The 27,372-nt window shown below is 35.9% G+C and overlaps 15 protein-coding genes across 15 annotated transcripts; 11 read left to right on the forward strand and 4 right to left on the reverse strand.

The window, feature by feature from the left end:
• Positions 1–267: 267 nt before the first annotated feature.
• AC631_01065 (TRAMP complex RNA-binding subunit) lies at positions 268–1,575 on the forward strand (the record flags this gene model as incomplete). The annotated part of the gene is made up of 1 exon (XM_015609895.1): positions 268–1,575. The coding sequence occupies one exon, from the start codon at positions 268–270 to the stop codon at positions 1,573–1,575; it is 1,308 nt and encodes a 435-aa protein (XP_015469270.1).
• Positions 1,576–1,751: 176 nt separating this feature from the next.
• AC631_01066 (putative ferric-chelate reductase) lies at positions 1,752–3,980 on the forward strand (the record flags this gene model as incomplete). Its single annotated transcript, XM_015609896.1, has 1 exon — positions 1,752–3,980. One exon carries the CDS (start codon positions 1,752–1,754, stop codon positions 3,978–3,980), a length of 2,229 nt encoding a protein of 742 aa, XP_015469271.1.
• A 74-nt stretch (positions 3,981–4,054) lies between these two features.
• AC631_01067 (uncharacterized protein) lies at positions 4,055–4,366 on the reverse strand (the record flags this gene model as incomplete). Its single annotated transcript, XM_015609897.1, has 1 exon — positions 4,055–4,366. The coding sequence occupies one exon, from the start codon at positions 4,364–4,366 to the stop codon at positions 4,055–4,057; it is 312 nt and encodes a 103-aa protein (XP_015469272.1).
• A 152-nt stretch (positions 4,367–4,518) lies between these two features.
• AC631_01068 (uncharacterized protein) lies at positions 4,519–6,015 on the reverse strand (the record flags this gene model as incomplete). Its single annotated transcript, XM_015609898.1, has 1 exon — positions 4,519–6,015. One exon carries the CDS (start codon positions 6,013–6,015, stop codon positions 4,519–4,521), a length of 1,497 nt encoding a protein of 498 aa, XP_015469273.1.
• A 602-nt stretch (positions 6,016–6,617) lies between these two features.
• On the reverse strand, positions 6,618–8,039 carry AC631_01069 (uncharacterized protein; the record flags this gene model as incomplete). The annotated part of the gene is made up of 1 exon (XM_015609899.1): positions 6,618–8,039. The coding sequence occupies one exon, from the start codon at positions 8,037–8,039 to the stop codon at positions 6,618–6,620; it is 1,422 nt and encodes a 473-aa protein (XP_015469274.1).
• A 125-nt stretch (positions 8,040–8,164) lies between these two features.
• AC631_01070 (uncharacterized protein) lies at positions 8,165–9,166 on the forward strand (the record flags this gene model as incomplete). Its single annotated transcript, XM_015609900.1, has 1 exon — positions 8,165–9,166. The coding sequence occupies one exon, from the start codon at positions 8,165–8,167 to the stop codon at positions 9,164–9,166; it is 1,002 nt and encodes a 333-aa protein (XP_015469275.1).
• A 477-nt stretch (positions 9,167–9,643) lies between these two features.
• Positions 9,644–10,963, forward strand: AC631_01071 (uncharacterized protein; the record flags this gene model as incomplete). Its single annotated transcript, XM_015609901.1, has 1 exon — positions 9,644–10,963. The coding sequence occupies one exon, from the start codon at positions 9,644–9,646 to the stop codon at positions 10,961–10,963; it is 1,320 nt and encodes a 439-aa protein (XP_015469276.1).
• A 57-nt stretch (positions 10,964–11,020) lies between these two features.
• Positions 11,021–12,427, reverse strand: AC631_01072 (tRNA splicing endonuclease subunit; the record flags this gene model as incomplete). Its single annotated transcript, XM_015609902.1, has 1 exon — positions 11,021–12,427. One exon carries the CDS (start codon positions 12,425–12,427, stop codon positions 11,021–11,023), a length of 1,407 nt encoding a protein of 468 aa, XP_015469277.1.
• Positions 12,428–12,688: 261 nt separating this feature from the next.
• AC631_01073 (SAGA histone acetyltransferase complex subunit) lies at positions 12,689–12,955 on the forward strand (the record flags this gene model as incomplete). Its single annotated transcript, XM_015609903.1, has 1 exon — positions 12,689–12,955. One exon carries the CDS (start codon positions 12,689–12,691, stop codon positions 12,953–12,955), a length of 267 nt encoding a protein of 88 aa, XP_015469278.1.
• Positions 12,956–13,850: 895 nt separating this feature from the next.
• FAA2 (Faa2p) lies at positions 13,851–16,115 on the forward strand (the record flags this gene model as incomplete). The annotated part of the gene is made up of 1 exon (XM_015609904.1): positions 13,851–16,115. One exon carries the CDS (start codon positions 13,851–13,853, stop codon positions 16,113–16,115), a length of 2,265 nt encoding a protein of 754 aa, XP_015469279.1.
• A 161-nt stretch (positions 16,116–16,276) lies between these two features.
• On the forward strand, positions 16,277–17,242 carry AC631_01075 (cationic amino acid transporter; the record flags this gene model as incomplete). Its single annotated transcript, XM_015609905.1, has 1 exon — positions 16,277–17,242. One exon carries the CDS (start codon positions 16,277–16,279, stop codon positions 17,240–17,242), a length of 966 nt encoding a protein of 321 aa, XP_015469280.1.
• A 256-nt stretch (positions 17,243–17,498) lies between these two features.
• Positions 17,499–20,879, forward strand: AC631_01076 (uncharacterized protein; the record flags this gene model as incomplete). The annotated part of the gene is made up of 1 exon (XM_015609906.1): positions 17,499–20,879. One exon carries the CDS (start codon positions 17,499–17,501, stop codon positions 20,877–20,879), a length of 3,381 nt encoding a protein of 1,126 aa, XP_015469281.1.
• A 186-nt stretch (positions 20,880–21,065) lies between these two features.
• AC631_01077 (fungal specific transcription factor domain-containing protein) lies at positions 21,066–23,000 on the forward strand (the record flags this gene model as incomplete). Its single annotated transcript, XM_015609907.1, has 1 exon — positions 21,066–23,000. One exon carries the CDS (start codon positions 21,066–21,068, stop codon positions 22,998–23,000), a length of 1,935 nt encoding a protein of 644 aa, XP_015469282.1.
• Positions 23,001–23,086: 86 nt separating this feature from the next.
• AC631_01078 (uncharacterized protein) lies at positions 23,087–24,391 on the forward strand (the record flags this gene model as incomplete). The annotated part of the gene is made up of 1 exon (XM_015609908.1): positions 23,087–24,391. One exon carries the CDS (start codon positions 23,087–23,089, stop codon positions 24,389–24,391), a length of 1,305 nt encoding a protein of 434 aa, XP_015469283.1.
• A 159-nt stretch (positions 24,392–24,550) lies between these two features.
• Positions 24,551–27,310, forward strand: CTA4 (oleate-activated transcription factor; the record flags this gene model as incomplete). The annotated part of the gene is made up of 1 exon (XM_015609909.1): positions 24,551–27,310. One exon carries the CDS (start codon positions 24,551–24,553, stop codon positions 27,308–27,310), a length of 2,760 nt encoding a protein of 919 aa, XP_015469284.1.
• Between the last annotated feature and the right edge of the window lie 62 nt (positions 27,311–27,372).

The following is a 27,372-nucleotide window of genomic DNA, read 5'->3' on the forward strand; positions in this document are numbered from 1 at the left end:
AAACCGTTGTTTTTATAATTTTCTAAATACAACTCCACTTTTTTTTGTACATGTCCAATATTATAGGTAAATGAATGCCCAATCCTTCTTGGATTGATTTAACTGTTTAAAATGACTTTTGTAGATGGTATAAGTCTTGTAAATCTTATCTTATAGCGTATGCTAGATTTTGTGTCACTTGTTTTTTTTCTATTATTTTTTGCTTGATGAAATCAAACTTTAGACGGAAGATATAGCTCCCAGATATTCATCTTACAGAGAGAAAATATGTCAAAAATACTACCGTTTGTTGAAGATACGCAACCGCTGGTAGGAGAACACGAAAGGTCGGCTACTCCAAGCATGTCAACGATACTAAATGAAAATACCTCATCGCACAATACATCAGCGGCCGAAACGAAGGAAAATACACCCAGTACCAATAGTAATGGTAATAATAGAAAAGAAGGAGTTACGTCTCTTTCGTTTGACCAGGTTAATGATAATGCTGACGAATTAATAGAACTTCGTGGTGAAGGAAGATATTTTGGGGTCACTGACCCAAGTTCTGGTACTACTATTAACTCTTTGCAGAGCATGGGCCCATTATGTGCAAATTGCCATAAAAGAGGTCATATAAGGGCCAAATGTAAGACTGTTGTGTGTCACAAATGTGGTGTTGTCGGTGATCATTATGAAACTCAATGTCCAACTACAATGGTATGTTCTAGATGTGGATTAAAAGGCCATGTTGCCATCATATGTAAAAATAAGCTCAAGAAAAGACAATATTGTAAACATTGCGATACGTTTAATCATGGGGATGACTCTTGTCCTAGTATTTGGCGGTCATATTTAACTTTACCGACACCTAAAAGTGACGATGAGAACGATAACTACGAAAGCACAGTATTGCCAGTGATATACTGCTATAATTGTGGAGATGATGAGCATTATGGGGACGAATGTCCTGAACCTAGAACATCAAGAATACCGTGTATAAACGGCAGTGCTTTTAGTGGAACCAACTTACCCAGGCATTTAAGATCGCTTTATTTCGATCGCATGAATTCCAGTAAACAGAACTCCCATGCTCAGAAAAAGCTGCAAAACACCAAATCCACTTACAGCAACAGCTACAGCAACGGATACAGCAATAACTACAGCAACAGCAATAATAGTAACCACGGAACCAAAGGCAACTACAACAATGGTTCCTTTAGGAATAACTTCAGTAGTTATAATGATTACAACTACAATTCAAATGCAAATTTTAACAGACAGCCTATAGACAAGAACTTCAACGGTTATTATAATAACCAGAATAACAGCAATAATAGCCATTCACATTTCAAGCCTAATTCAAGACATCCCGCGAAGCTGGATAAGCCTAATCCATCCAGATCAGGTTTTATACCCAATTCAAGTTCAAAGAAAAACAATAAAAAACCGACAAGATCAGGTTTTATAGATAAAAATAAAAACAAGGCTAATAAATCTAACTCTCTGCATAAGCCCACAAGATCAGGATTAATAGAAAGTAGTGGGAATAGGGCCAAGAAACAAAGTGTAAAGAATATCAAGAATTTATATTAGTGTATATAGTTCGCAATATAAAAATATCAAACCGATCTCGGATCAACAACGGTTCTCTATATTTACAGGTACCTGAATTGATCAAGAAAATAATATTGTTAGTTTTATTGTTTCAACTAATTGATAATTCCATTAATTGTGTTCCGTCGTTTATGAAAATTTTTCGGTAGGTTAAAATGGATCGATTTAAGTCGCTAATCAATCTATTTGATTATTTTCATTATCCTACACAAAAATCAAAGGAATACAGTAAATATAGGCAAGAATTGACTAATAAGTATGGGGATATAACGACAATTATTCTTGTGGTCTTTTTGATTGCAATTCCAATCCAGAAACTTTTGAATATTAAAGGATATACATTTTCGAAGATTAAAATTTTCAAGAAGACTAACCTGAGGTTGAATAAGTGGATTGAAAGAGATGAGGAAGAAAGCTACAGATTGAATAAACTCAAGCGATTCGTAGCTGGTAAATTGAAGGGATTGATATATAACATATACTACCACGCCACTGCAATCTTATTAATAATATTCTGGGGATCATTATTAACACTTCTTTCATTAAACGAGTCAAATCACGGTGATTTGATTGTTCTTGCTAAAAGATTAGGAAAAATCATTACTGTATCGATGCCAACCATATTCTTTTTAACACTTCGTCCTTCTCCATTACCAAATACGTTGTATTTAGCATTGTTACCTGTTCACAAGTGGTTATCGAGGTTGATCATTGTACAGGGTGTTTTACACACAGTAATTTACTGTGGGTACTTTCAGTATAAGAATACGTGGGGGAAAGCTATTAAGTACGAAAATTTATATGGATGGGGTGCAATGTTAGGATTTTTAATTATTATGGTAACATCATTGCTGGGATTTAGAACGAGATATTATCGGTTCTTTTATTTTCAACATTATGTCTGGTCATGGATTATAGTCATATGTATTCAAATTCATGCAAGACCCGTCAAGGCAACTCCTTATACCATTGCGAACATTTGTATATTGGTGGGACAAATCATCTATAGATTAAAACTTACGGACGTGACTATAAACGATACTGACATGAAGGTAACTAACATATCTTCAAATTTGGCTTTAGTTGAGTTTCCTAACCATTTAATCAAGTGCAAATCGATAAGTCCAGGTGCACATATCAGATTGACAGAATATGGATCTTCCTGGTTTGTGAGAGCTTATAGACAAATCATCCCAAATTATCATCCATACACTTTAGTATCATTACCTCTGGATAATTATCAAAAGTTGATAGTACGTAGAGGTAACTTCCAAATCCAAAACAATCACAAATATTTAATTTGCGGCTCTTACGACCCCAATTTGTTATTTTTAAGTTCAAGAAATAGAACTAAAGGTAGCTTCAGTATCTCTAAGTTGAGAGTCAATGCGAAAAGAATATTGATGATAGTAGGAGGATCAGCTATTTCTTTTGCATTACCAATTTTGAGAGTCATGAATTATCATGGCGTTCCTATTAAGATTGTATGGGTCATTAAAGATTTTAGAGACATTACCATTTTGAAGCATTTTGATGGGTTCATCCATGAAGATGATTTTGAGATATTTGTTACTGGGAGTTCGGAGCTAAGTCAAGAATCCGCCATGAAGAGATATGGTTCCATAAATGATATGTCAAGTAATGGAAATTCGAGTATGACCTATGATCTTGAAAGTGAACAGCTGCCATTACTAGGAGAAGAAAGAAAAACGAGTATGACTAAAGGAGGTGAAAATGAAGATGTTGAAATCTCTATCGATAATGAAGAAGATGAAGACGATGATGAGTGTGCTGTAGACCTTACAATGAGAGAGCATTTCTTAGACACTATACCTAGTAGCGGTGACAACGATAACGAAGAGCTAGAACATTTCATGGATCATGAAGATGAGGTACAAGATCAAAATCTCGAATTACCCTCCAGTGGAACCAAATTAAATATCACAAGAAAAAATAGCATACAGCATTCACGTAAACCAAGTATTTCTCTCTCGAGAAAAACAAGTGTATCCACAACAAATGAAATTTTTTGCCCTATATTGAACTCGAATTCAACGGATACAGCAAAGCATTATTTACAGCAGTTCAAAGATACAGTGAAGAAGTTGAAAATTGAGCATAGAATATATAAGGGTAGACCTCGTATTAATTACAAGTACTACAACTGGTGCATAAACGAAGGATTTACACAATGCTCGGGTCCAGTAGATGATGGGTCTCACAACTTTGTATGTTGTCGTGATTTGATTAAGGATAAAGGCAACAAGGTAGATTCGAATAAAGTTTGGGTTATTACGGCGGGACCTGCGGGATTAGTTAAAAATGTTAAATTATGGGCCAATGAAAATGGATTGAATTTTCATGAAGAATCGTTTTATGTTTAGTTGGTATATTATTCATAGCTAATAAATGTATTTTATGTAAGTCCAAGTTGTTGAGTATATGCGTAGTCGAGACTTTATTTCTTATTAATATTTAATTCCTCCTCCATATATATATCCCGTTTGATTTGCTCCTCCATGGCAAGCTGTTTCCTCATTTTGATCTTTTCTGATTCGATAGCAAACGAAATAAAAATAAAGTTCCAACTCACTAGGTATGCGATCTTATAAGGAGTATTGAAAAATTTGGCATTATGGCCATAATTATACCTATAGTTTAAATAAAAACCACTAATTAAACCAATTAGGGAACCTTTAAGCAGACCAGTTAAACCAGCACCCCATAATTGAGACGTCAATTCATCAATTTTCTTCTGTCTTTCTGGCATCATATTATAAAGCCGAGATGAATTTATCGCAACTTTCCTTAAAGTGCGATCAATCTATCTATGTATACGAGAAGCGGAAATCTTGCACAAGACAAATAGAAGAGACTTTACATAGTTAATTCATAATAATTAAAACATATAATTTAAGGCTATTAATTTGGAACTAAATATTGAATACCTCCTAAGTTTATTGACTTTAGGGTAGGCACATGAATTTTAAATAATTTGATTAAATTCAATAAGCAAGAATGTAAGAATAAATTCTTGAATTGATCTAAATCATGATTGATGAGCAATGGTCTGTCATCAGAATTCAAAATTGAATTGATGGAGTATAAATTCTGGTTCAAATAAATAAACTGTTGCTTCAACTTGCGGACAATATAGTTCAAAAATTTCAAATTGTACTCACTGGTAGTATCAATTTTAACATTTGAGGAATCAGCAGACGAGTTAGTGAAGTTATCGAAGTCGTGTTGAAAGTGATTCTTCGAGTCGAGGGTCGAAAGCTTGTTGAAAGTAAGTCTGGTGTCATTACAAACTTTACAATCACACTGATTAACCAACAAATCGAAGAAGTTCGTCCTCTTATTGAATAAGCGAGGCAAATTCACCACCCAATCGTTAAAAAAATCTGGGATGACTATCTTTGCCAAGTTGGGCAATTTAGATAAATTTCTGAAGAATTTATTGTAGTTTAGGGATGATTTATTTTCCAATGTTAATTTCGTCAAGTCGTTAATATTCAAGTAGATTTCTCTCAAGTTCGAGATCATCGAGCAAAATAACTCGTTCTCAATCAATTTGTTGAACTGCAGCAAATTATCAGTGTGGGGATTTGATTTGTAGTTGATCAACACTAACTTGGTCAAGGCCAATGGATCCCTGCAGCTTGAGAACCAGTCTCTAAAAAATTGAACCATGCATTCGTTAGGACAGTAGTGATTCGTGCAATTAACCTTCAACTCGAGTTCTTCCAAGTCCTGGAAGTTGACCAATTGGCTCACTTCACGGTAAGTCAATAATGAGTCTGCTTTAAAGTTGTGCGAGCTTGAGAGGGAAAGCTTGCGCAAATTCAACTTAACCTTTCCCAGAAACGTTTTGGTGAACACCGAAGTTGACTTGGGCAGATTTAAGTACAATGCTTTCAAGCTCTCCATGTTTCTCAACACATTACGGTTCAACTTCTCTATAGGATCGAGGAGAAACAGTTGCTCAATGAAAAGATTGAGATGACGCAAGCTCGGATTGTACGGCAAACTGATAAGCTCATTGATATCAAACGCAATCCAGTTGGTTAAATTATTCAAAATAGTGTCTTGGACATCGATTTCACAACTTTGCTCGTCCTCATTCTCTGAGTACTGAATCGACTCCTGACTGATATAATTGTTGAACGACTGGTATTTGCGCAAATTATTTATGTCCAAGTTCACAAAGTAGATTGGATGTTTCACCTTCTCCCACTGACGAATAAAACTGTCGTACAACTCCTTATAGTCATATTCAATCAAGTTAGATTGCGTATGGATAACCACTCTCCCTATAAGCTGAAAATTCTCCTTTGTCAATTCCCGGGCGAATGATCCTACCTTTTTTACATCTAGCAAACTATACTTCTCATTGTGTCCTTCCGAATCCAAAATCATAATTCGCTTATATAGCATCTGATTCACTTTACTGTGGAAGATCCTATTAGTTCTTCCAAGCGACACAAGATCACTTTGGTTTAGGTACCCTATTATATCATCAAGTACATTATATGGCAAATCCAACACATGCATCCTTAATTCTATAATTATCTATTATATCTATTAAATTATGATTAACTCACAATTAAATTATGCAAAAAATACCTGGCTATTGAATGTGGATATATAATATTAAACTATTTCTATAAGATTCTAGACGATTCGATCATTTATATATATACCAAGATTATGGGGTTCGTAATCATACTTTTTATTGCGCACCGAAAAAATCGCCCTACGTGAAAAGAGGCGAAATGGAACCAAATTGTGGAGTCAATTAGGACAGGCGGAAATGCCACGAAAAAGGGCCGAATTGGGCAATTTGGGGCCATCGAGTCACAAGGGACCAAAGGAGCCCATCTGGCAAACACCAGGGTATAAACAGTGGCATATGAAGTGAATATATGACATTTGGTGATGATGGTGAAAAATTATGCCAAGAGTTATCGGAGATACATCCAAGACATATAGCGATGTAATGAACAAAAACTTTGTAGTACCTAGTTATTAAGCCACCCGTCCGAGGAGTTAAGGGAGCCCTCTGGACCGTTTCCAAAGCGTAGGAAGTTGATATGGTCGACGGGAGGAAACACATTGACTTTAGAGAGCGACACCACTCGGAGTCTCGGAAAAAGCTTTCCCTTGAGTAGATTTTGGTCGATGAGCGAAATCAAGATGTTTTCGATGGTGAGGTCATCGGGGGCATGCGAGACGAACGAATGCATCGAGTAGGGAAGCGAAGTTAGCGGAGTGCCATCAGGGAGCGACACCGAGGCCGAGAGACCCAATTTGATCGAATCGTAGTCTAGTTTTGGGACTTTTCCTGCGATCACCCAAAGACGTTTGATAAGATTTCGGATCACAAGTAACACGCATTTGGACGAGAGTAACACGAGGAGATCTGCATCCTTGAGGTAGGCGTAGACAGAAGGACTAGTGATAGAAGCGTGGAAGCGGGCGTAGTCACCCATCGACACAGCACGCGAAATGTCCAGGTAAATTGCAAAAAATGATGGGGTGGTGTTGGGCGATGAATAGTACATTTGCTGGAGGAAATTGAAATTAGGACGTTTGCCAATAGCGATGCTGATGGGTATGAGGTATTGGAGGATTCGTGTGATGTTGGACGAATCGGTCACCGCTGGACATCGTTGAAGACACCAGAGAAGGTGTGTATATGCATCTACCAATTGATTTTTCAAAAAGTAGAATCGGCCCAAGTAGAAACGGTACTGGATCTGTTCATTCATGTCGTATTTTCCCATGACAAGGTTGGCATTATTCATGTTACTGAAGATGTTACGACATAACAACGGATTCGATAACTTGAAGTACGTCTGACAAAGCTTGATACCAATGTAGAGAATGATCGAGCTCTTAGATGACACTTTTATGGTAGTGTCACTAGCATCTCCTGAAAGTTGCGATCTGATGTTGTTGAAGATCTTCAATAGGATCGATGCCAAATATGCTAAACGGGGTTTCATGCAATTTTCTTTGTAGTACAACTGATAGTCTAGTTTCGTTGCTATGGGCATAACAAATCGTATCGTGTTCTTGACTAAGTATGTAATTAGATATCCTCTGTTGGCGTTATTGAATGCAACTGATAAATCATTTATGTAAGTGGTGTAAAGGTCAAACGACTCCAAACTAGACCAAGGATTCAATTGGTTACTTAATCTGATAAACGATATAACTACTTCATTAAAAGCGAGCCATTCATCTTTGTAAAAGTGCTTACCGTCAATAAGATCATTCAAATATCTATCTTGTAGAAATGGTAGATTATTAATCCTGACGATGTATGGATTGACAGAAGGATTTATATCGAGCAAATTCGACAACCTAACTAGTTGTTCGTTTACGGGCGAGTTAGTACATTGAAATATTTCGTTCAAATACGTATCTAACACCTCCATTTTACTTTAGTATTGAAGTAGTGAAAAATCGTTGATATTTTTATTTCAAAAATCTTGTTCTCGCAAAACAAAACTGTTTTACTTCTTCCTTCACCTGGGCAAATTGGTACTATTGTTACAAGTAAATGAGTTCTATCAACGGCAATTCGAAGACTCCTACTCCGAAAGTTGGTGGTAAATCAAACTATATAAATTTGAAGCTAACTGTTAGACTTTTACCGCCTACTTTAACCAAAGATCAATTCAAAGAGCAGTTAGCTAACTACACCACGTTGTTAAAGGATGGCTCAATATGTGATTACTATTACGTCCAAGGATGCTATCCTACAAAGCCATATGAAAAGCCCACTTATTCAAGAGCATATTTGCTTTTCAAGAACCAAGTATCGCTCGACCAATTTATGAAGGAGATTAATGGAAAATCGTTCATTGAACTGGAAACGAACGACTCATTGATACCGGCTATTGGAAAGTCATTATACAACAAGATGCCAATAGATAGGTTAAATAATACGACCTCAACGTCGAAAAAATACGAGGATGATGAGTTCTACAAAGAGTTTATATCTTTATTAGAAGCCAACAAGAGTGAATCGTTTGATATTGTAACGATAAATAAGAAGTTGAAAAAGAAGAATAAAGACAAGAAGAAAAAGGAAAAAGACCCTAAAAAGAAGGAGGATAAGAAAACCAAAGCGAAAGAAGAGAAAAAACTGGCAACGCCCAAGTCGGCAAAAGCAGGAGATAAGGCAGGAGACAATACAAAAGCTCCCTCGAAGGCCAGAAAGAGAAACAGAAATAAGAAGGCTACAGAAACTGACAGTACAAATGACAAAGTGAAGCAGAAACAGCCCGCAGATGGTAAACCTTCTGATACCCCAGCGAAGCACGCAACCAAATCCAAAAACAAAGCCCTGGATTCTTCGAAGGGGAAACAAGATGCCAAGGCTAAGGCGAAACTGGATTCAAAACAGAAATCAAAGGTGACTCAAGACACCAAGCAAAAACCCAACCCGTCTTCATCTGGCAATAACGAAGATACTCCCAAAAAGCCAAAGATTAAAATAAAGCATAAACCCAAAGGACAGAATCAAAAACCAAATACAGAATCCTCAAACAATTCATAATGTATTGTGACAATGTTGAATATGCATTTTTGTATTTATGCCACAGATAGACTACCTTGCATAATACCTTAACTAAACGAATTTTAAAAATTATATTTTGTTATCAAGCTCATATAGACACGTTAAGGTAAATCTATATTATTAAAACTCATAGCATAATAGGGTTACGGGTTTGGTATCTTTGTTCACCTTGTATTGGCCATACTTTCCACTAGGATGCAAGTATATTTGGTCAACCTTTCTATGAGACTGAATTAGAAAGCGGAAGTTACAATGGTATCGATATATATATATAATAGAAATAACTTTTGCCAGTATAGTGATACGGAGCTGGCATACGTCTTCATTTTACGTAGTTTAAATGTAGTTGTTCAGCTATTGAACTCATAGGCAAGGAATCTCGTGCGAAATTTAAAGATGTTCAATTCTACTAAATGACTAGGCTAATTTTTCTTAACGAAGCTTAGGTATTGACATATGAAGCGGTTTTTAGTGACTCTCCAAAGGGGAGTGAATCCAATCAAGGTACAGAATATCAGATTCAGTAGCAAATTAGCCAAAGGGATAAGAGAATTGAATGAAAAGCAAAATAATGCAAGCACACCTACAGTTAAGGAATCAGATAAGATTGACTTATCTAGAACATTCGATGCACTTGATTCATCTTCAATGAAGACTATGGAAACAATATTGGATATTTTACATGATGCTGAAGAACAATCAGACTTTAAGAAAATAAATGTAAAGGTGCATGGCATTGAGACGGTTGAAGATACTAAATACTTGAATGAGTTTACCACAAAATTCGGAGAAGAGATATTTCAGTACAAAGTAATACGGTATCTTAATGACACAGAGATAATAGGGAATGATCCAAACATATGGGGTACTATACCAAATTCATATAATGATTATATTGCGGAATTCACTAATGAATATTTACAGATGAATAATTCATTCTTCAAGAGTAACGAAATAACATTCAATGGTCATTTGAACCACTTTCAGTCAATTGCAAAATACTTTATGGAAAATGACTCTCGTTGTCTTCAAAGGATCTCTAGAGAAATTGAAATACTAGCCAAATATCAACGTACGCAGACATTTACTAAAAGAAAATACCACTTCCCAAAGCTTTCGTTACCCCCACCTTATCCATACGACTCAGAAAATCCATTAGTGATTATGAAGGCATTGTCCACTAAAAAAGAATTAAATTTACTCCCTTTTATCATAAATGACCCCGATGTTATCAAGAACTTGATTATCAAAAACCAGGTCATACATAACAACGAGGTGACACCCGTGGAGATGATTCAGAGCTTAATGGAAGCGCAAGAACTAGAAGGTTCTAAATTATTTACAATAATGGTAAAAAAATGCCTATATTCGACCAATCAACTTAATAATCAAAAACTTATCGATGCCTTAATCAATAATGAATCTATAAAATCAATAGTGGCATCAGAAAGTAAAATCCCGTCAAGATTATTCAGTTATAATAACTATAGGCTAGCATTGTCAAGGAGTAGTGTTGTTGATATCAATGATGATTTGAAGATCCTCGAGCTCTTAAAATCCCAATTTAATAGATTCTTCGGTTTATTTTACAGAATAAGTGCTTTTGAAGCAGAGAAATGGATGTCGAAATTGGTTGAATTTTACGTGCATGGCTCTGCAATAGATACTTTGAAGTTGTCGAATGATTCCATAGCATATTTCAGGCAATTTATATCTAATGTCGAAATGGACACGAATAAATCCAAATGGGCAAAGAAATGGCAAATAAAGCAATAAATGCATCATCATATATTTTTCATACCACTATGTACACAGTAATCTACATAATAGACATCAGTATTTTTCATTCCAAATAATACCATGATGTCTACTTGGAATTATTTCATTTAAATCTTCAGTTCCAAAGTTCTCGAGGGCGAAATCACCTTCCCCGACGTTCATGAAGTTAACGACACCACTTTGAACTAATGCTAGAATTATGCACCTGCCAGAGGCTCCATATTTAAGCTTATTATCTCTAAGTTTAAAGTATGCATTTCGAGCTTGAATTTTAGGGTCTAATTTTAATTGCCTCTCCTTTTGTCTCTGTAGCTTGATTTCCCTTTTAGTTGGTGCCTGGGGCTTTTTAGGTTTTTTTGTAGATTTAATGACCATTTCAGGGGTATCTTCAGAAGGAAACTTGTAATTAATTTGATTGAATAATCCTTGTATATCCTTCAATTCTGGAAATGTGGTTTTGTCAGTATTGACCACACATATGTGAAAGTCTGGTTTTGCAGGATTTTTTTTAGAAAAATTTGGAGTTGGTTTCCATACGTTGAAATCAATGGAATAATTTGTCTTTTCTGGAACAGTCTTAAGACTATCAAGAGATGAATAAGAGGGTATAAGTTTCAATGTCAGAAATACCGAAGTGTAGTTAAAATAATGCTTGGTTCTGAAATGCAAATCATGGAAAGAGGAAAACGCAAATATTCCCAACTTTTGAAGTTGACCATGAAGGATGGTAAATAACGGATGTGAAGATATATACCTAAGAACTGATGTAGCGGATCTTAATATCAGTGACTGGAAAGTAGTATGGATTTGCATCTGTTTGTATCTCGAGTACTGATCTTCATCATCAAGTCTTCTAAAGCTTTGTATCAAATATCCATGTCGTTTCAAATATGCATACACAATGTACGAATCCATGAGTTTGCTATCACCGTCGAATGCCAATGTATAAATATGACCTAGAGATAATGAAACTAATTTTGCATCGTAATCAAAATGCATCTCATTAGGATCATTTAAAAACAGTTCAAACTCTTCATTACCTAGGTAAATAGCCATAGATCCTCTTTCGACAAGATATACCGTTTCTAAAGGTTCTAACCATAACCCTTGAATCTTCTTTCCAAAATTGGCTGCTTTCCCTATATCTTTAAAGAATCCACCTTTAGCATGCGGTACTAAAGCCCTTTTTTCTTTCGATATCCATACAGATATTAATCGCTGTTTCAGATGGTGTCCCCGTGGATAGCTCAATGCCTGATACATAGCATTTCGTGAATCATCTAATAGCGAACTTTGTACTGAGGTTCCATCTGGCTCAAAATCTTTTTCACCTCTTTTAGGTATAACTTCCGAATTTTTAGTTAATTTATTTAGAGCTTTCCAATCCTGGATGTCATCTTCTATATCGTAGTCATTGTCATCTCTTGTAATCTGAGCTTCATCTAGTTCTTCGATGGACATTTTATGAAGACTAAAAGATTAGCAGTCGAGAGTATCATCGAAATTTTTTTTTTCTCATAATCTGCGTACTTCGATCCATATTAGATCAATATCTTTTAATGAAAGGTTGCACCATTTAGAACACCTACATTAACAATCAAATGACAGAAAAACCAGTGACTTATCAGTCTCTAGTATGTTTTATTAATTTCATTATGAATAGAATTGGAATATATTCACACATGGTATTAACGTTTAAAGGCTGAATCTCTCTTGCAGGACATGCTTGATAACATCTTAAGACAACAAACGCTTGCAAGTGTGTCACGATACCGATCGCTCAAAAGTACATTGGGAGAAAACCAAAAGGAGAGTGTGTTTATAAACGATGCTATATCATCTTCAAAGGATATCTACGGCCAAGATAAGCAAAAGTTAAAGATGTCTGAAACATCAAAGTATTTTCAATGTGAAAATTGCGGAAGAAGTATTGCAGGGGGTAGATTTGCTCAACATATGACAAAATGTCTCGAAAGAAGGCGCAAATAGAGATAAGGGTGGAAAATCTCTGAAAAGAGTATACAATTCATAGCATATACGAGTGTGGCTACTGTCTGGCCAGTGGCCAAACTCGTTCGAAACAAAATAGCATTACATATCTTTCACACCAGAGAACTTACATATTATTATGCTACATCATATAATTTACATTGCATTATCAATTCACGTAGTTGGAGCCTGTGACATGCTGTTCTGCTATCGATCATAATGGTCTCTTCAAAAAACTACATCCAGCATGCTTTATTGGTAGGTTTAGTAATTAACGAGCATTTAGATCTGCTGCCCATAACAAAAATGGATACGAGTGATCCTCTAAGGGGATTTCAGATCCTTTTCGGTAATGGTTTCGTCAACCGTGCTAGCTTCTATCCCAAATAATTTTCTCTATCTTCGCTACATATACAGAAACCAATAAAATGAATAGTCTTATACACGGAAGGTTTACTGTCTATTGCTATTATCAATGTAGTGCTATATCCATGGATATAGCTTGCCGAATAAGATGTGACGTACATGTTAACTTAATGCAAATTTATTGGGTAATGCGAGCATAAACACGCAGATTTTTTGTTCTAATTGTTCTTCATATTGTAACCTTCGGTTACTACATCATCTCATATCCAGTCGGTTGAATCGGATATTCAAATATTAGTCTAAACATCTGAAAGGAATAGTACCTATTGCCGTTATGGTGGCTACACGAAAAGAGTTAAGTTCATTATGCGGGGATATGTGGGGGATGTTAACTATATATTAAAGGTTAATTAAAAAGATTCCTCCTGGTTAAGATCTTCAAAGAAATAACTCTTATATGAAATATCAAGTTCCCAGGTAGTTAATTTTCAAGCTCATATATCAATCCGAAAAAGCTAAGTTGAAAAAAATGAATTTGACTGAAGATTTCACGCACAGTTTATTTGAACCAAATGGGGCCAATGCTGAAGACCTTATTAGTAAATTACCACTAGAGTCAAGTAATACCATAAATTCAGTGGCTATTGATTCAGTTCAGAAGCCATACTCGCCAACTTACAGAAATCAAGGGATTTCTCAGAGACTTGTATCGAACATCCATCCTCAGTTGAATACATACAATAGCTTGTTCAACAATTCTGTGAAATTATTTAGGGATAGACCATGCCTTGGAAGCAGGCCATATAATTATGAATTAGGTAAATCTGAGAAATATTATAAAAGCTATTCGTATGAAGAAGTCAATGAGAGACGGATGAATTTGGGATCGGGGATTCTCCATTTGTTACAAGAGAACGAGTTCAAAACGAATTCAATTGAACATAAAAAGATTGACAACCATTTACGTGATTGGACGAAGTACGGACGTGTTGAGGGAGATAGAGAGAGTAACTGTTCGTTTATCGTGTCGATTTTTTCTGCCAATAGATTAGAATGGGTATTAGCAGATCTTGCGTGTTCCGCTTATTCTTTAACTAATACGGCCTTGTATGATACACTTGGTATCGATGCAACTAAATTTATATTAGAGTTGACTAAGAGTCCTGTGGTCATTAGTTCACGCGATAAAATAAAGGTTATCATTGAATTGAAAAGACAATTTCCTGAACAGTTGCGTGATCTTATATCCATAGTCTCTATGGACCCATTGTTTCATTTATCTAAGAACTCAAAATTTCAGGCTGAAGATGAATCATTATTTTCTTTTGCCAGAGATTCTGAGATTTCGCTCTACGATATAGATTACGTCGAAAAAGTTGGTAGCTCATTTAGGGTAGAAGAATTACCACCAACTCCCGAAACTATGTACACTATATCTTTTACGTCTGGTACGACAGGGTCCAAACCAAAAGGTGTAATTTTAACGCAGGAAAATGCTGTCTCTGCTATTACTTTCTTGACCAGTACAATGCCTCAAGTAGACAACGGGAAAGCGTTTATATTCTTACCTTTGACCCATATCTATGAGAGAAAAACTACCGGATTTGCATTATCTACCGGATATTATTTAGGATTTCCCCAGTTGACTGTTACACCATCCCCTAAGCCTTCAAACCCGTTCGATAACTTAATGGAAGATTTAACCATCTTCAAACCCCATTATTTATCATTAGTGCCTAGAATTTTAACCAAGATTGAATCGTTGACAAAGTCTGCCATTGCAAACTCCGACAAAGAAACCTCGGCTAAGCTAAATGAAATTGTCAATTACAAATTGAAGAAACACGCAGAGGGAGATGGGAGCACTGGGGCTCATGAAGAATATGATAACTATCCGCCTTATAAATCCCTCCGCAAAAAGTTTGGGTTTGATAATTTGATATGGACCCAAACTGCGTCTGCACCAATTTCTCCCTTGACACTTATTTATTTAAAGGCCGGCTTGAACATTGGATTAAGACAGTTGTATGGGTTGACTGAATCTTTTGGAGCCGTGTCTCTGAGTGACGCATACGAGGCTAAACCAGGTTCGTGTGGAAGCATTGGTGTTGGGTGCGAAATGAAAGTGAAAGAAGTTCCCGCAATGGGATACTATGCTGAAGATAATAAGGGCGAGTTGTTATTAAGAGGGCCCCAAATTTTCAAGGGTTACTACCGTGATCCCGAGGAAACTGAAAAGGCTTTAGATAAAGACGGCTGGTTCCACACCGGTGACATTGCAATGATAAGCCCCGACACTGGTAGACTTTACATCATTGACAGAGTCAAGAATTTCTTCAAATTGGCCCAGGGTGAATACATATCGCCCGAAAAAATCGAAAACGTGTATTTGTCTTCAAACCCAATTCTTGCCCAACTATACGTCCACGGTGATTCACTCCAATCCTATTTGGTAGGTATTGTGGGCATTGAACAAGCAGCCGGTTTAAAGTTTTTACAAACCTCCTGTGGCTACAAAGACGACGTCTCGCCCGAACAGCTAATTGTCGAAATTAACAAACGACTGAACAAAGCTAAGTTCTTGACCAATATTAATTCCACCTTGAAAGGGAAGCTTCTAGGATTTGAGAAACTCCACAACATTGATATTGATATCAATCCTTTGACCGTGGAAAAAAATGTGGTAACTCCAACATTGAAGATCAAAAGAGGTATCGCCGCTAACTACTTCCAAAGTGTCTTTAAGAAGTTGTACGATGAAGGTTCTTTGGTGAATGCAAAATCGAAGCTATAGTTGTTCCTTCTATGACGTACAATATTACACAAAATTACGTAATCATACAACGAACTTTGGTCGTTCTAAAATTGTAGATGATCATTGATATATTGTAGACATCAGTACTGATTTATAAATAAATATACAAGTATACTAGAAGTTGAGGGCGTAGGGATATTATGGCTCCTCCTCCTCCTATTATTATCGACGCACAAGCGGTGAGTGGAATTACAGGATCAATTTCGCTAGCATGTTGGATTATTGTATTTGCTCCACAAATTTATGAAAATTTTCGTAGAAAGTCCTCAGAGGGCTTATCGTTGCTGTTTATTATATTATGGTTGGCGGGAGATGTTTTCAATGTTCTTGGTTCAATTTTGCAGGGAGTCTTGCCCACAATGATTATTTTGGCTATCTACTATACGTTGGCGGACGTGGTTTTGTTATGGCAATGTTTAGTGTATGGACTCGGGGAAAAGACCGATTTTATACACTTATCGCCAGCAAATCCATTGAATGATGATGTGTTGGAGACGGCATTGTCGAGAGAAGAGCGCTCGAATACAGTTTTTAGTGATGACGAAGACTTGGAAGGGGGAAATTCCGAAGTGAGAGACGATGGTGACAATTCCAAAATTTCGCCATTAATGTCGGCAGTATACAAGACTTTGATGGTATCGATTGTTATATTTGCTGGTCTCGTTGGGTGGTACATTTCATACGTCAAAGATTCACACCGTGGAAGAAAACATCACCCGGGCAAACACAGTCCACAAGACCTTGTCTACGATCCTCTTGCCCAATTTTTTGGATGGCTCTGTGCTGTTTTTTATTTAGGATCACGTATACCGCAGATTCTACTTAATTACAAGAGAAAATCATGTGATGGCATTTCTTTCATGTTTTTCCTTTTTGCATGTCTAGGTAACTTGACCTATGTCATTTCGATTTTGGCTATCGATATGAGTTGGTATTACTTATGGGTCAACTCATCGTGGTTAGCCGGCTCGCTTGGTACTTTGGCATTGGATTTCACGATTTTCGTGCAATTCTTCCTCTATAACGAAGACAGTGAAGATTCGGACGATTCAGAAGATCAAAGCTTGGTCAGCGAATCTCAGAATTCGTATGGAACTGCGCAATAGGCTAGTTTAGTTCGCTCTCATCGTTAGAATATATATATAGTATCAATCGTATAAAGTATATTACTGACTAATTAGGAAACTCTTCCTTTAAGTGACACAAAAATGAATACTTATATCCCTTACTAGAATAAATAATCTCTTGATTCAAGATGATATCAACATTGATTAGTACTTTTTGACTTTCTGTTGTATTCTTAATATAATTCGTATTAAATCTTGATAAAAACTTCATCCATAGTAAGATTTCAATCTCATTATGTTTGAGCAAGACGATGAAATCAAAGTGAGAAGGAGGAATAGACCAAGCTTGGTGTGCAATGCTTGCAGGCAACGAAAGATCAAGTGTGATAAAGGACGGCCATGCTCAGGATGTGTCAAAAATAAAATTGAACACCTATGTAAATACGATTATAACTGGCCTATAAAAAAAAAACAGAAAGTAAATTCACCAACAGGATATTCTGAAAGTGCAAAGTACCCGGTAGCAGTGCTTCCATCATACGGAATAAATGGAGAAAGCGACGTCAGTAATAAAAACCTGAGCCCGGCACATACAGAAGCTGGCGATAACTCTGTTTTACTTGTGGAAAAGTCAAAACTTGATGAACTACATGCGAAATTGCAAAAATATGAGACCTTGCAAAAGGAAACCAAGATACCAGCTGCATCTACTGAAACAATAGTACTTTTTGACGATGGAGTTATCCAAAAGACAGCATTGAATCAACACATACAACCTTGTCCGATGACAGGCAATGTATTGCATAACCCTGATTTACCAGGTGAAGTGAACAATTGTTGTTTCTGTACGCTCTTCCTTGAGAAAGAAAAGAATGCAGAAAAAATCATAAAAGGGGAATCGTGGAATAGTGATGAGCCATATATACCAAGAAACCCATACATAGGTGTAAATCCTTACGAAGACCAAGACGAAATAATTAATTTATTTGATGACTCTAAGTCTATTGACATTCGAGAGCCTTCGAGTAATTTCAATGGAATTTTCAATTGGTCTTCGGTATGGAAAAAGGACAGAGGGTTAGTTCTATTAAAGAGATATAGTCAATACGAAAAATTTGAAACTGGAAAAGGCGGAACTCTTGTGATAGCTAAAAACAAAAGCAAACTTGCTGAATCTGCAAATGCACGTTCTGGATATAGCTTAAAAAATTCTGGCACTGAAAGTTCAACCAACCCTACTAATACGATCATGGAGGAGAGTGAAGCTACAGAAAGTTCGAAAGAATTCGCAAGGAAGGACTTAGAAGCGAATAATTTTATGTCGTATAAAGGTTCCAGTATACATGCCAAAATCCGTCCACGTAGACGTTCACTTAATGCCAATTCGCTACCATTAGGGCTATCATTATTCGATAGTCAAGTGGATAGAGAACTTCGATTGGTTGAACAAATTAAATACACCATCCCGAAGAAAAAAGTAATTTGGTTATTAATAAAGCGGTTTTTCCGTTTCCTTTATCCATTTTTTCCATTTTTAGACGAGATTGATTTCAGGCAAGAAGTCAGTAGATTAATTGGACCAGAATCATGCGATGATGAGAAAGTGAAAGAGATCCATGTAGAAAAGCGAATAGATTTGGCCTGCTTAGGTACTCTTTTGATTGTACTAAGATTGGCATACTTGTCATTGTTTTCCAATAGATGCTCTGTTAACAATGCAAGACTAAAGACAAGCGATACTTCAGCCGCTGCACAGGAAACTAAGTATTTGTTATCAAATCCTGTGCATATAAATGCATTTGATATTGGGCAAGTATGTTTACATCAATTTCAATTTACAAGAAAGTATAGTTTAGTCGTGTTACAATGTGCACTTTTTGTTAGACTTTACCATAAATATGCTCCCGAGGAAGGTGATGGTGTGGATGGAGGAGACTCTCAACTTTCTCTTAGTATCCTAATTCAAATGGCATATGCAATTGGTTTGAATAGAGAACCGGACAATTTTAACGACCATCCAAGTAACGAAAGGCTTAATAACTTGGGAAGGAAGATATGGCATAGCTTATTAATAAACGATTTTATGAATGCATACACTTATGGCAGTCCCTTGGCATCAGCTGGTATGTTCTATGACACAAAGGTTCCATTTTATAAGAAAGGAAATGAAAATGTTTTAAATCACGATTTGGATGAAGCTATTGCAAAATGCCATGGATTTGCTGGAGGGTTGATTTATGGACCAATGAAGGATATTTTGAAACTTACTTCAAGTTTAAGGGGAGATATTAAAATGTCTGAATTAACACAGTATTTAAATCGACTTGAGATTTGCCCTCATAAGCTATTTGGCGAACCTAGTGACTATACAAATATTTTGGAATCTAAGGGAGATACTTATTCCTTTGTGAAAATGACTAAACTAAGAGTACTTCTTTCCCTAAAAGGATTTTATATATCAATTTATTCATATTTGATATCTCATTATGAAGCCAAAAAAAACCATGGCATATCATTTTACTACAGAAAGAAATTATTATCTTGCATATCTGACTTAGCACCTAGCTTATTCTTGCATGTTTGCAAAGGCCAAGAGATATTTGGAGAGGGAGCAGATTTACTTATAAACCCACATTTAGAGAGAATCATTCATATTGCAAATGAAATTAATCTTTCGATGTTGATTAAAGCTAATTTTACGTTGCATCGTATGATCAGAGACCCAGATCATCGGGTAAAGCTAAACTCTGACATTAATTATAAAATCAGGTTTCAGAAATTGGGAAGATATATTGTCTTACTTGAAAATTGTGCAAGAGTATGTATCCTAGGTACTTCAATTATGAGTCAGAGGTATTATTACGCTTGGGGTATTAATAGAAGTCACACCTTTTTACTAAGAATTGTTAAAAATGAAGAGTTTTACCTTCAAAACATGGACTGTGACATTGGGGTTGAAAATATAGGGACTTCTCAGTTACAGGAATTAATAGATATAACGGAGAGTAGTTTTGCGAAATTGAACTCGATTATTGCTTCCCATTGTGAAGATTATCAGATTCAAAGATTATTCGACTTGAAGAACCAACCACAAATGCCCAGTATCTTGCTCAATACATCACCACAAAACTCACCTGCTTCTTCCATTGGTATAATTGATCATCTGACCAATTATAATACTACGAAGGCAACTAAACCTTCAACAGATTCTTCCGAGCCGATTATGGCTCCCACTGACTTTGAAATGTTGGATTTTGGTACGAGTTCCGAAATTGACTCGTTATGGTTGCAAATGCTTTCAATGAAGAACCAAAAGAGAAATTTCATGCCTACGCAGGACAATTCCTCTAATCAAACAGGGTTTTCCAATAGTGATACAAGGACGATGGCTTTATTTGGTACTCTAGCAAATGAACATAACCAAAACCCAAATCAGAATCAAAGATACCCTCCTAGTCAGTACACCACTCCTTATCACGGCGAATACCAAACCCTGTCCCAAAATTCATCATACCCACTACAAAATCGACCACCAAATGACAATTATAATTTTCAAGCCACCGATATTCAACCAGATAACATTTTCAACCAACCTTTTGACTTTGGTAACTCTGAAGACCTTGATATGTTCAGTGACTTACCGTTAGATCAAATATTCAGCCAGAATTTAGTATAGTCTTCTCTTTTTGTGTAATAGATTCCGATTATATTTCACTGTTCGGAATACTTCTACTTTGGGTTAAGTCCGCATTAAAGATTATTAATTCATATATGATGTCTTTTTAACAGCTATTTCTATATTCTATTCCTTTCAGATACAAGACATCCGGAAGGTTTTTTTTAAAGCAATAGCTATACCGTTATGAGTGATCCAAGTCTAAAAAAGCGAAAGAGGGCGAGCCTCGTATGTGATAATTGTAAGAAGAAAAAAATTAAATGTGATAAGGGCCATCCATGTTCACAGTGTATCAAGGCAAAGATAACGACTTCATGTATATATCAAAATAATGGGATCTCAGAAGGTTCTCCGGATAGTGGTTATCTTCCTTATATTGATAGTGCCAAAAATCCGATGACTTTTGCTGCAAATGGTAGAAATATCAGCAATGGCAAACATACGAATAAACATAAATTCAATTCGCTGGAAGAGGTGACAATACCCAAAGAGGAATTAGATGATCTTAAGGGGCGTTTGCAACAAATTGAGAGTTTATTGAAGAGTCAGGCGCCACAAGCTCAGGTAATACCAAAATTCAATGACATCAAGTCGGCTGCTGAGGGATCCGGAATGGGTAAAGTCAAGATTGAAGCAGTATCACCAATAGGTTCACCGGTGAAATTATCTCCGTACCCAGTGAAAAATAGGAACACATCAGTTCAATTGCCCCCAATTAATTGGAATTTGCCGGACATAAATTCTGTGAAGCCTTCGGGTCAATGTGATATGCTGTTCGGAAACACCCCGAGTTCGGTTGATTCCTTGAATACTTCGTATACTCAAAGTACTAGATCAAGTACATCAGATCTTGATTCACTTAGTGGTATTAATCCATACGGAGATGAGGACGAAACAATCAATTTTTATGAAAATTATACGTCAATTCATGTTCAAGAACCCATGAGACGTATAAATTTTGGGCCATTTGCATGGTCTTCCTTAATGAAAAAGGACTCAGGATTGAGGGTGTTGTGGGATTATGTGATTGAGCAAAAGGAAAAGTCAAATAGGGAAAATAATTTTAGTATGATGTTTTCCCAGTCAAAACATGAGGTTACGCAAGAGAATACGAATGTTATAACATCGACGTTTGAGGGTGATAAGTCTGATAACCCAGAGGCTTATTTTAAGAAGAGGGCTTTAGAGACTGATGGATATGATGATATGGTTCCTTATACTAATGTATTGAAGGCGAGAACAGAGTTATATAACAAGAAGTCTAGATTAAATGAGAATACATTACCATTAGGACTTACGTTTTATGAAGGACAAACTGGTAAAGAATTGAGACTTAGTGATAGAATCCAATTACATCTTATTGACAAAATTCAAATAATTCTACCAACTAGAAAAGTTATATGGAAACTTATTGATAGATATTTTACTTGGTTGTACCCATTTATACCATTTATAGATGAAGAATCTTTAATTAAGGATATGACTAGAATACTTGGGCCAAAATCTTTCGAAGATACGAAAATTCTACAAATTAAGGTTGAAAAGAGACTAGACTTAGCTTATATTGGAATATTATTAGTGGTGTTGAGATTATCATACTTATCTTTGTTCTGTAATAAAACTTCAGTGAATGAGGAAAGATTAAGAACTACAGATCCAAGCCCTGAGGCTCAAGATATGAAATTCTTGTTGTCAAACCCAATCAATATCAATACAATTGATGTTGCTCAGTTATGTCTAGATCAATTTCAATTATTACGAAAGTCTAGCTTTCCAGTTTTGCAATTGGGTTTGTATATTAGACTCTACCATATGTATGCACCTGAAGATGGTGATGGTGCTGATGGTGGCGACGCCCAGGTATTGAATGCCATGTTGGTGCAAATGGCCTACTCGCTTGGTTTAAATAGAGAACCGGACAATTTCCCTGATGTTTGCAATGACCCAAAAATGAATCATTTAGGAAGAAAGATCTGGCATTCTCTATGTTTTCTCGATTCGTATCTTGGGTTTTGTTTTGGAAATCCATTATCGGTGGATAGTATGTTTTTCGATACTAAAATACCATTTTTGAAAAAGGAAACGAGAATACACTTGACCCTAATATGGATAGGAATGTGACACAAGCTTTTTTTTCTTGTGGAGGAGCTTGTATTCGGATGAGAGAGGTTCTATTACTTGTATTAAATGTTAATAGTAAAACTAAAATGTCAGAGTTGACTAAATTATTGTCAGATCTTGAAATCATTTTACACAATGAATATGGTAATTTGGACGAATGTTTAAGGCCACTCGAAAAGAACTGTCATGCATACGTATTCACTAGGAATTTTAAAACGAAGATTTATTTATCAATTAATTCGTTCTTTGTTTCGCTTTACTTTCATTTATATCTTTATTATGAAGAGAAAAATAGTAATTTGTCGTTTTTCTACTTAAAGAAGATGCTATTAATTGCTACTAGAGACATCATGCCCCATTACTTTGACTTGCTAGGTAACAGTGACATTATTTGTGACTTCGTCATTAACCCGACTCTTGAGATGACAATTCATAAATCAAATCAAGTAAATCTTGCATGTTTAGTGAAGACAAATTTCATTATTTATAGTATGACACGAGACAATCGACACAACGAAAAAATGATTATTGATCTGGCCTATCGTTTAAATTTTAGAATGTTGTGCAAATTATCCACGTATTTAACTAGATGTGCCGAGTTTTCGATCGAAGCTATATCAAAGATTAGTAATAGATACTATTATGCTTGGAGAATTACAAAAGGACATACATATTTATTGAAAACGATTACAAACAAAGACTTCTATATGGACAAATACAAAGAGGTCAACCATCTTTGTGTCCAGCGTTTTACGACTGAACAAATGGAAGATTTAATCAAAATATGTGAAACGACGTTAAACAAGGTTGGTAAATTTGAAACAAATTCTAATGAATTTCAATCAGAATTCTGCAACATCTTCTATTCGGAGAGTGAGACACCTAGTACCAGGCTGAATCCTAGTACTGCCAACAACTATGCAACCACTCCAAATTTGAGAGCTAATACTACTAATACTGATAAAAATAACACTAATTCCACATTAAAGAATAATACTATTTATAAGGGATTCGAATCGAATTACGTTGATAATGCAGAAATTGATAAGTTGTGGTTCCAAATGCTTTGTGTAAAACATGATAATAAAATGTTTGATAGTGGTATGCAAGAAAACGGTGACCCTTTGAGTTTTGATTCTCAAAGAATGGTAAATGGTTTTACAAATTCACCAGGTATTAATTATATGGAGAATAATGAACAGTCTCAGAAGGGTGCTGGCCCTGCTGGATTTAATAAGTCTCAAGAAGGAACAACCCCACTTTCAAGTCAGAATTACAATTCTAATATTGATAGGTACGGGATCGATTTGGAGCAGGCTATCCATTTTGATATTTTCAGTGAGCTACCTCTTGATCAGGTATTCAATAACGCTGATGGCGTAGGAATTTAACATTGTATATAATTTGTAAATATATTTTATATGAGGCTGGAAAATATAACTAATACATCAAAATCACGAGAGCGCTGAGATAAGTTAAACATTCATTCTGTGCTTCTTTGTAATTTATCATTAATTTAATGATCTATCAAGACAAATATATAAAGACTGATGAAGGACGATCACCCGAAGAAACGAAACAAGCCAACATTGGTTTGTACAAGATGCAAGAGGAGAAAAATCAAGTGTAATAGGGAATTACCTTGCTCATCTTGTATCAATTCAAACGTTGGTTCTGAATGTACTTACGAAAGTAAATGGCAGCCGGTATCAGTTACTAAGGATGAACAAAAACCGAAACGACAGAAAGGAATTCGACAGAATATTGGGAATACAGCAGGTTACAATATCCAGTCTATGAGTAACCCATCGTCCGCTCTCAGCAGCGTACAAGGTAAAATGACGCCCAGATCAACAACATCAGACTTTTATGTCCAAGAATACGTGGTGCCTGCTTTTAATCCACATTTTTCCAATCCAGTTGGACCGGACGATGATATGGTAAATTTTCATGATGGTTATACGCCGATTCATGTGAAGGACGAATCCAGAAGATTGTGCTTCAACCCTCTTTGCTGGGCAAGTCTATTGAAAAAGGATCCCTGTTTATATAAAGTTTGCCAATATGTTGGAACACGTCCTACACCTCTCTGGTTTTTGATGAAAAGTGTACCAAATTTTAGTCAAGAAAATATAAATGAATTATCAACAAATTGTGAGAAGCAGGGAAAAGCAGACAGTGAATTTGTCAGCAAATTATTGAAGGTTGAAGGATACGAAGAATTAGTTCCGTACAAAAAATTGCTAACTCTTCGAACCAATAATGCAGAATCGAAGAATAAAACAGATCTCAGTACGTCAACTTTGACCAGCACGTTGTTTGATGGGAAGTTTGACCCTGAATTGAAGTTGATTGAGAACATCAAGACAATAATGCCCAAAAAGAGAGTAGTATGGAAACTAATTGATAGATTCTTTGAAACACTATATCCATTTATGCCATTTGTTGATAAGGAATACTTCACGGCAGATATGGTAAGAATTCTAGGTGCGAAAAGTTATGAAGATGTACCCTTTGAACACATGAAAATTGTCAAACGATTAGACTTAGCCCATGTTGCAATATGCTTGATATTGTTAAGGTTCACCTATTTATCATTATTTTCCAATAGGAAATGTATAAATGAAAAGATAATCCATTCTAATGATCCATCACCTACAGTACAGGATATGAAATACTTATTTTTGAATCCAGTTAACGTTATCGTCATAGAGATGGCACAATTATGCTTGGATCGGTTTGAGATATCACGGAAGACTAATTTGACTGTGTTTCAAGCCACGTTATATATGAGAGTATATCACAGTGCCGCACCAGAAGATGGTGATGGAACAGATGGTGGTGATTCTCAAGTATCTACGGCTGTTCTCATTCAGATGGCGTATGCACTAGGATTGAATAGAGAGCCTAATAAGTTTCAGGATGTATGTAATGATGAACGAATCAATAATTTAGGGAGGAGAATGTGGCATTTTCTAGTCCGAAGTGATATTATACATTGTTTTCATGTTGGCAATCCAATGTCAATTGACCCCAAACATTATGACGTTGGATTTCCATACTTCACAGAAAATAATATGACTTCTGATAATAGAGAATTAGAAGAAGCTATTGCGCAGACATTTGAATGGTTTCATTATAGGTTAAGTACAATTAGAAAAATTGTTGATACGTTTCTGGATATTCAAGGAACTTATTCAATGAATGAATTGACTCAGACACTAAATGAAGTAGAGAGAGTTTGTCGAGAAGACTTTTACACTTTGTCCCATGTGTCAAGTAATAACTCAATTGCCCAACGATTCATAGATGTGATAAATGCAAGGGTTTTTATTGCACTTAAAGGATCGTTTCTAGTGTTGTACCATCACATATATCTCCACTATGAAAATAAGTTACGATTTGACATTATGTTCTTTTATTTCAAGAAGTGTTACGTGATTTTCCAAAACGATTTGCTACCATATATTTTTGCAGTGTTCCATGGAAAATTTAGCAATGATGGACTTATCCTTAATCCACATGCCCAGATGGCCATCCATAAATTCAATCAATGTCACTTTGCATTTTCAGTAAGAATTGCCTACAAGTACCACGATATGCTGAAGAATTATGATCATTCACGTCTTATGAAAGAAGACGTAGAATATCGAAAAAAATTTTTGAAAATTTCCAACTTGTTGAAGAACAATAAAACAATTGGAAATCTTATGCTAGGTCTAATGTCTAAGGTATCTGATAGGTATTTTTATGCATGGAGAGTGGTGCAGGCACAGAAATATCTTTTATCAATTATCAATGACCCTGAATTTTACAATAAAATTCCAGCAGATTCACCAGGGATAAATCGTTTAAAACTTACTAACTCACAGGTGGATGATATGGAAGCGATAACATACTCTTTAGGCAAGGATCTAGAAGCAATAGTTAATTATCAAGATTCGGTAGATATACATCTCGACACAGCGGACTACAAATCATCAGGTAGATCTAGACGTGATACTGTTGTTGGAGATATTTACCCAGAAAATGACAATGATAACAAAACGAAAACGAAAGGGTATATGGATGTCGGTTCTATTTTAGACTTCTCTCCAGCAATGATAGACGATATTTCTCCGCTTCAAGATTTTACCTATCCTAATAACGAAGAAATAGACCAGATGTGGCTTCTGGTCATGGCACTGAAGTACGATCCGGTAGAACTCATATCAGGGGATTTTGATCCAGTTGGGTATTTCAATCAACAATTTCAAAACACCCTTAGTGACCGTTTTGAAACGGATCCTAACAATATAATGAATGAATGAAAAAAAACACAATCAATAATTAATATCAGAGGCTCATTGCTTGTAGTTAGTATTTATAGGGC

The sequence above is a fragment of the Debaryomyces fabryi genome, assembly GCF_001447935.2.
Source record: "Debaryomyces fabryi strain CBS 789 chromosome Unknown contig00013, whole genome shotgun sequence".
NCBI classification, from domain to species: Eukaryota; Fungi; Ascomycota; class Pichiomycetes; order Serinales; family Debaryomycetaceae; genus Debaryomyces; species Debaryomyces fabryi.